This window comes from Rhinopithecus bieti, unplaced genomic scaffold (genome assembly GCF_001698545.2).
Source record: "Rhinopithecus bieti isolate Rb0 unplaced genomic scaffold, ASM169854v2 scaffold_24193, whole genome shotgun sequence".
Lineage (NCBI taxonomy): Eukaryota > Metazoa > Chordata > Mammalia > Primates > Cercopithecidae > Rhinopithecus > Rhinopithecus bieti.
The window spans coordinates 190,157-198,511 of NW_016811043.1; the positions used below are offsets into that span (position 1 = coordinate 190,157).

At 52.3% G+C, this 8,355-nt stretch overlaps 1 protein-coding gene across 1 annotated transcript in view; it reads right to left on the reverse strand.

Annotated features, from left to right (window-relative positions):
• Window positions 1-7,546, reverse strand: part of LOC108543093 (class I histocompatibility antigen, Gogo-B*0101 alpha chain-like) — a 15,705-nt gene extending 8,159 nt beyond the window's left edge. Inside the window, exons 1-9 of the mRNA XM_017893431.1 lie at window positions 7,252-7,546; window positions 6,687-6,908; window positions 6,301-6,561; window positions 5,780-6,055; window positions 4,913-5,188; window positions 4,702-4,818; window positions 4,229-4,261; window positions 4,077-4,124; window positions 1,545-1,650 (exon numbers count right to left, since the gene is read on the reverse strand). Of these exons, the coding sequence (XP_017748920.1) occupies window positions 1,616-1,650; window positions 4,077-4,124; window positions 4,229-4,261; window positions 4,702-4,818; window positions 4,913-5,188; window positions 5,780-6,055; window positions 6,301-6,561; window positions 6,687-6,908; window positions 7,252-7,354 (1,371 nt within the window). The 5' untranslated portion in view covers window positions 7,355-7,546 and the 3' untranslated portion in view covers window positions 1,545-1,615. The remainder of the gene's footprint in view (window positions 1-1,544; window positions 1,651-4,076; window positions 4,125-4,228; window positions 4,262-4,701; window positions 4,819-4,912; window positions 5,189-5,779; window positions 6,056-6,300; window positions 6,562-6,686; window positions 6,909-7,251) is intronic.
• Between the last annotated feature and the right edge of the window lie 809 nt (window positions 7,547-8,355).

The following is an 8,355-nucleotide window of genomic DNA, read 5'->3' on the forward strand; positions in this document are numbered from 1 at the left end:
TATGCTTCAGAAAGTTCTCGTGTTGTGTTTTCAGCTCCATCAGGTCATTTATGTTCCTCTCTAAGCTGGTTATTCTAGTTAGCATTCATCCAGCCTTTTTTCAAGGTTCTCACCTTCCTAGCATTGGGTTAGAACATGCTCCTTTAGCTTGGAGGAATTTGTTATTACCCGCCTTCTGAAGCCTACTTCTGTCACCTCGTCAAACTCATTCTCTGTCCAGTTTTGTTCCCTTGCTGGCAAGGAGTTGTGATCCTTTGGAGGAGAAGAGGTGTTCAGGTTTTTGGAATTTTCAGTCTTTTTGCGCTGGTTTCTCCCCATCTTTGTGGACTTATCTACCTTTGGTCTTTGAAGTTGGTGACCTTCAGATGGGGTCTCTGAGTGGATGTCCTTTTTGTTGACACTGATGCTATTCCTTTCTGTTTGTTGGTTTTCCTTCTAACAGTCAGGCCCCTCTACTGCAGGTCTGCTGGAGTTTGCCAGAGTTCCACTCCAGACCCTGTTTGCCCGGGCATCACTGGCGGAGGCTGCAGAACAGCAAAGACTGCTACCTGTTTCTTCCTCTGGAAGCTTCATCCCAGAGGGGCACCCACCAGAGGCCAGTCAGAGCTCTCCTGTATGAGATGTCTGTCTGCCCCTACAGGGAGGTGTCTCCCAGTCAGGATACACGGTGGTCAGGGACCCACTTGAGGAGGCAGTCTGTCCCTTATCAGAGCTTGAACACTGTGCTGGGAGATCTGCTGCTCTCTTCAGAGTTGCCAGGCAGGGATGTTTAAGTCTGCTGAAGCTGCGCCTACAACTGCCCCTTCCCCTGGGTGCTCTGTCCCAGGGAGGTGGGGGTTTTATCAATAAGTCTCTGACTGGGGCTGTTGCCTTGTTTTCAGAGATGGACTGCCCAGAGAGGAGAGGCAGTCTGGCCACAGCAGCCTTGCTGAGCTGTGGTGGGCTCTGCCCAGTTTGAACTTCCCAGTGGCTTTGTTTACACTGTGAGGGTAAAACCGCCTACTCAAGCCTCAGCAATGGTGGACACCCCTCCCCCTACAAAGCTCGAGTGTCCCAGGTCAAGCTCAGACTGCTGTGCTGGCCACGAGAATTTCAAGCCAATGGATCTTAGTTTGCTGGGTTCCGTGTGGGTGGGACCCACCAAACCAGACCTCTTGGCTCCCTGGCTTCAGCCCCCTTTCCAGGGTAGTGAACGGTTCTTTCTCACTGGCATCCCAGGCGCCACTGGAGTATGAAAAGAATCTCCTGCGGCTAGCTCAGTGTCTCTTCAAACAGCCGCCCAGTTTTGTGCTGGAAACCCAGGGCCCTGGTGGTATAGGAACCAGAGGGAATCTCCTGGTCTGCAGGTTGCAAAGACCATGGGAAAAGCACAGTATCTGTGTTAGAGTGCACGGTACAGTCCCTAATGGCTTCCCTTGGCTAGGAGAGGGAGTTCCCCAAACCCCTTGTGCTTGCTGGGTGAGTCAACGTCCCACCCTGCTTCGGCCCACCATCCTTGGGCTGCACCCACTGTCCAACCAGTTCCAGTGAGACGAACCAGGTACCTCAGTTGGAAATGTAGAAATCATCCACCTTCTGCGTCGATCTCACTGGGAGCTGGAACCCAGAGCTGTTCCTATTCGGCCGTCTTGCCAGCAATCCAGAGAGATCCTTTTAAAAGAGAAGTTGTACCATGTCCTGCTTCTGCTCAAAACTATCCTCTAACTCCCATCTCACTTAGAGCAAAAATCAGATCCTTCACCACACCCTCCAGGCCCACCTGCTCTGGCCACAGTTTTGCCTTCATCTCAGTTTCTCTCTGTCCAACCCTCCTGGCCTCCTTGCTCTTCTTGGCACACAGACACCTTCCTGCCATAGTGCACTTCCACTGGAGGTTCCCCTGTCTGGAAAGAACTTCCCTAGACATCCTCATGGATAACTCATGTCCCTCAAATCTTTCCTCAAAGGTCACCTTTGCAACAAGGCCACACTGTGCAACAGCCACCTTGGATCACCTACTCGCAGACACTTGCTGTCTTCTAGCATCTTTCTTCCTTACTCTGCTCATAGTGTATCTATCCTCTGCTTCTTCCCACTGGAACACATGCTCCACAAGGCCAAAGATTTTTCTGATTTTACTTCAATTATATTCCCCAGATGCAAAACCACTCTGTCGTATGTCTGTCAGACAACAAAGGTCAGTTGAATGAATGATCACTGTAGCACACCTCCCTATCCTAAAGGCAATAGCTTTATTAACATAGCCTCAGGCCAAATGCTGTTTTGTGACAGCTACAGCATAAGGTTCCCTCACACTGACATTCGGGATGGCCTGTGCTTTTCTCAACAGGGCTGCTTGTGCCCTCCCCACACCAACTCCCCTCCCCCAACATACACACACACACACACACGCACACTCTGCAGCAGATAATCAGGTTTCTCTCTTCAGGAAAGAAAAAATCTAGACTATGGATCCAATTTTACAAACAAATATAACTCTAAATTAGACTCTGCTTTATAGATTCATGAGTTTGGATTGGAGCCAACACCAAGATTACTGGAACCAGGGCAGGGAGAGAGGGTAGGAGAGCAGAGCAGAATAGCAGTTCCACCAGAAACATACCTAAGAAGAAAAATTATGGGATCCCTCCTCTCCACTAATTCCAGAAACTGGTTCCTTTAAAAAGGTTGGGTGCAGCAACATGGATGGAAATGGAGGACATTAGGTTAAGTAAAGTAAGCCAGGCACAGAAAGACAAATATCACTCCCTCCTATACGTGGGAGCTACAAAAATTGATCTCAAAAGTAGTGAATAGAATGGTGGTTTCCAGAGGCTGGGAAGGGCAGTAGGGAGGCAGGGGTTGATGAGAGGTTGGTTAATGGGTACAACAGTCAGATAGAAGGAATATGATCTAGTATTCAGTAGCATAATAGGGAAACTATAGTTAACAATAATGTATTGTATATTTCAAAATAATTAGAAGAGAAGATTTAGAATGTTCCCAACACAAAGAAATTATAAATGTTTGAAGAGATGGATATCCTAGTTACTCAGATTTGATGATTACACATCATATGCTGTACCAAAATATCATATGTACCCCACAAATATGTACAACTGTTATGTATCCATAAAAATAGAAAATTCATAAAAAATAAAACAGAAATGTTAAAGAGAAGATGGAATGTACAATCTAGGAAAGAGGACTATTAGGAGGGCAGGAGCTGAATGGCTCTCAAAATTTGTCTCTCAATAGCACAGTGACTGCTGTGTGCAGAGGCCACCCTGGGCGATGTCTGAGTTTCTGTGACCGCAGCTCCTGCAGGACAAGTTTCCATTGAAGGGACAAAGACAATGGAGCAGTGAAGGTGACCCAGCTGAGGACTGACCCCATAAAGCCCATGATGGATTCAACACCAACTGGGCACAGGCCCCATTCACACTCAGCCCCCCACAGCCTTCTCCAGTCCCTACCTGCAACAGACTCTGCACAGAAAACAGGTGGATTCTGGAAGGTTCTCAGGTCTTTAATTCCTCTCTCTAATTTTAGGCATCATCTCCTTTAATTAATCCATCAACCTCTCATGGCAAGAATTTGAGAAAACAAATTTATATTCAGATTCTTATTTTCACTAGCCAAGTAACAGGTTGCAGCTCAGCGCACCACGAAGTTGAGACAGAGATGCAGACATCCAGCCCCACCTCTCTGGAACAGGAAAGATGATTGGGGAAGGAATGTAAGTCAGCGTGGATACGAGGGTCACGGTGGACACGGGGGTGGGCTGTCTCTCTACCTCCTCACATTGTGCTAACAGGGACGCAGACACATTCAGATGCCTTTGCAGAAAGAGATGCCAGAGGCTCTTGAAGTCACAAAGGGGAGGCATGAGGAAATCCCATCATCTTAATACCACAAAAAGCAGCTGTCTCAGGCTACAGAAAACAATAGTCATGAACAAATTCAGGTCAGTCATGGTAAGTAGTGACACTGAACAGCCCACCACACACTCAAAATGTCCCAATCAAAGAATCCCCACAACCCAGTCCTTTCCCCTCTGCCCCACCCCCACCCACTTCAGATCCCCAGGGTCTGACCTTTACAATCCCTGAGAGACACATCAGAGCCCTGGGCACCATTGCTCCCTGGGGTAGAACAAAAACAGCAGCTGGTCAGAGACTGCAGGAGATGTGCGACAGGAGGAATTATGGGGTGGGTGAGCTCCTCCACATCCCAGTCCCCAACTTACACACAGCCTGAGAGTAGCTCCCTCCTTTTCCACCTGGGGGAAGAAAATGTCCTGTGAGGGGCTAGGGGGAAGGCAGGGCCATGAGGTCCTGGAGGAAACCCCCAGTCTTGGGCTCCAGGGAAGTTTCCAGAAATGTGACTGCAGACCCAGGGCTGGATCAGGAAACATGAGGAAAGTGGGTGTGGGTTCTGGACAAACTGCCCTCCTGAGGTCTGTCCTCAGCAGGGACCTTCCCCCGACCTGTGACTGCTGGGATCAGGTTCCCATCACCACAGCCATCAAGGTGATTCTCTGTCCTTCATTGTCACAGGTGCTTCATAAAGAGTAGGTATTGGCACACAGGGCCCAGCCTAGGTAGGACTGTGTGTGTGGATAGTACTTCCCAGTAACGAGGCAGGACACACTTCTACCTGAGGCTTGAAACACCCAGTGGGACAAGAAAACTCAGGCCCCACTCCTCTCTCCTTCCCTACCTGAGCTTTTCTTCCTCCACATCACAGCAGCAACCCCAGCTCCAGTGACCACAGCTCCAAGGACAATCAGGCCAGCAATGATGGCTGCGATGAGGATGGTGGGCTGGGAAGACGGCTCTGGGAAAGGAAGGGAAGGTGAGGGGCCCTGACCCTGCAGAAGGGCTCCTCCTTTCCCTGAGAAGAGACATGACCCCCCAGTCCCCCTCCTTACCCCATCTCAGGGTGAGGGGCTCCAACAACCCCTCATGCTGCACATGGCACGTGTATCTCTGCTCCTCTCCAGAAGGCACCACCACAGCTCCCCACTTCTGGAAGGTTCCATCCCCTGCCGGCCTGGTCTCCACAAGCTCCGTGTCCTGAGTTCGGTCCTCCCCATCCCACTGCCAGGTCAGTGTGATTTCCGCAGGGTAGAAGCCCAGGGCCCAGCACCTCAGGGTGGCCTCATGGTCAGAGATGCGGTGGTGGGTCACATGTGTCTTTGGGGGATCTGAGGGGAAGAGTCAGAAAATTCAGGCACTTTGCACCTCTCATGGGACACTCCAGCAGTGCCCATGTGACCATCCTGAGAATGGACAGGACACCTGGGGTGGGGAAGGGAGCACAGAAGTCAGACACCAGCCTGGAAACAGGCACCTGGAACAATCTCCTATTTCTTGGAAAGTTTTAGGCTCTGAGGGAGGAACAGCGACTTCTGGTCCTGACGTGAGTGGAGGCCGAGGGACTCAGAAGAGCTGGAATCAGACTCCCACACACTGAGTGTGAGGCAGAGAACAAGGCCTGAGAGATAAAGTCACAGTGCCCAAGGCTGCTGCAGGGGTCAAAGCGGACTGCTGATCAGTATTCCAGGGATTGTCTTCCCTCCATTCCCTCAGAGACTTCATCCCTTAATTGTCCCAGAGAGCAGGTGGGCCCTCAGAGTCACTCTCTGGTACAGGATCCGGAAACCTAGGAGGATTCTTCCCACTCAGGAGCAGAGGGAGGGCGATATTCTAGCTTTGTTCCCGTTTTCCTCCTCTCCTGGCGGGAGGCCAGCCCGGGAGATCTACGAGAGATGAAGGCGCCCCGTGGCCCCCGGTACCCGCGCGCTGCAGCGTCTCCTTCCCGTTCTCCAGGTGTCTGTGGAGCCACTCCAGGCACCTGTCCTCCAGGTAGGCTCTCACCCTCTCCGCCTCACGGGTCACCTCCCACTTGCGCCGGGAGATCTGAGCCGCGGTGTCCGCTGCGGTCCAGGAGCGCAGGTCCTCCTTCAGGGCGAGGTAATCCTTGCCGTCGTAGGCTAACTGGTCGTACCCGCGTAGGAAGCGCCCATCTGGCCCCAGGTCGCAGCCATACATCTCCTGGGTGGTGTGAGACCCTGGCCCCGCCCCCGCGGTCAGCCCCGCCCACCGAGCACCGCCCCGCCCCGACCAACCCACAGGGATTTGGGCCCAAACCGAAAATGAAACCGGGTAAAGGCGCCTGGGCTCTCCTGGGTCGAAGATCTGGGCCGGTCCCGCAGCCTCGGGGTGGATCTCGGACCTGGAGACTCGGGAACGACCCGGGCCAACCTCTGGGGATGGAGAGGGGTCGTAACCTGCGCCCCGCGCCGGGGTCACTCACCGGCCTCGCTCGGGTTGTAGTAGCGGAGCAGGGTCCGCAGGTTCGCTTGGAAATTCTCTGCGTGGGTCTTGGCGCCTCGTGTCTCCCGCTCCCAATACTCCGGCTCCACCCACGGCGCCAGCGGCTCCATCCTCGGAATCGCCGCGTCGCTGTCGAATCGCACGAACTGCGTGTCGTCCACGTAGGCCACGTAGATGAAGTGGGGCTCCCCGCGGCCGGGCCGGGACACTGAGGTGCCGAAATACCTCATGGAGTGGGAGCCTGTGGGGGAGGAGGTGAGACCCGTCCGACCCTCCCCCCGGCGCGGCTCCCCGAGTCCTGCACCCCGCCGGGCGGCCCCTCGCTCCTCCCTGCAAAGGCCGTTTCCCTCTCCACCTCGCACTCACCTGCCCAGGTCTCGGTCAGGGCCAGCGCCCCCGAGAGCAGCAGGAGGAGGGTTCGGGGCGCCAAGATCCCATCCTTGGCGTCTGTGGAAACTCGGCGTCGGGGTGTGTCCGCGGGAACTTTAAAACCAGGAACCGTGGCGACCCTGATTGGCTGTTCTCGAAACCCGACACCCAATGGGAGTGAGCACTGGAGCTGTGTCCTCAGTATCCGGGAAAAAGGACCTGACAGGTTGGGAGAGGAAGAAGAGAGACGCTGGGGAGTTGGGGAATCCCCAAGGCTGAGCCTCACCACCCCAGACACCGCCCTCGGTACCTGAAACCCAGAGAGCCAAGCTCCAGGGCCCTGGAACTTTGCTCTTACCCTGCTTCTTTTGTATCAAGCGCTCTGTCCCAATGTCTCCCCGTTTGTTGGCCCAGGAGTTGTCTGAGAAACCAGGCAGAAACCTTTGGCATGTGCCCAGGCCCTCTCCCTTCACTTTTCATCCCAGAATCCCTGTCCCTGAACTAGACTTTCTGCCTCCCACTCCTTACCTGTCCCCCAGGACTCTTCTAGAAGAAAACTCACCCCAGGGAGCTTGGTGCCAGAGAGTGAGCTTGTCCTGGGAATGGAGGTGCAAAGACAGGGGTTGTTTTTTGTTTAAATCTGAAAAAGTTGTGCCTAAGCCCATGAGATAGAATAGAGACCAGTTTCCATTTTGTTTATTAGCTATAGTGAGTAGCAGAATCTTGGTAACCCCTGAATTATCAGGAAGCTAATCTGTAAAAAATGTGACTTTGTCATTACAACTGGACACACAAGGCTCCTAAGTTTTACTCTTTCAGGCTATATATCTGTAACTCTGGCTTGTATTTTAAAATTACCTTCATTTCTTTTTTTTTTTTTTTTTTTTTTTTTTTTTTTTTTTTTTTTTTGAGGCGGAGTCTCGCTCTGTCGCCCAGGCTGGAGTGCAGTGGCCGGATCTCAGCTCACTGCAAGCTCCGCCTCCCGGGTTTACGCCATTCTCCTGCCTCAGCCTCCCAAGTAGCTGGGACTACAGGCGCCCGCCACCTCGCCTGGCTAGTTTTGTATTTTAGTAGAGACGGGGTTTCACCGTGTTAGCCAGGGTGGTCTCGATCTCCTGACCTCGTGATCCGCCCGTCTCGGCCTCCCAAAGTGCTGGGATTACAGGCTTGAGCCACCGCGCCCGGCCCATAGCCCTGAGTTTCTGTGTGAGGCCAGGACATCTCCTCAATACAAAGTAGCACAATGTGTTACTGTATGTTGCAACCAGGAGCTAGTACATTCATTCACCTCACAGTTGCAAGCAATGAATGCAGTCACAATGCCCCTCATCAGTGCTCAGGCACTGCCTGTTTTTAGGAAGTAACCACATCTAAGTGGTGTGTGCATATTTCATAGGAACACTTAGTATTGTTTTAAACCTGATTAAAAAGCAATTAGTTTTTAGGCAGTCCCACATAGGTATTAAAGACCAAATGCAAAAAAAACACCCTTTGAGTCTCTGTAGATGAATGTATTAAAAATCTATTAAACAATGTGTTTAAACCTAAGAATTCTGCTGCTTTCGAGTTTTTTCCCTCTGCTCCTTTTCCTCACCTCCTGCTTCTCCAGTCCTTCCCTCCATCCCTCTCATTCCTCAGGATTCCTCCTCTCCCCTTAGTGGCGCAG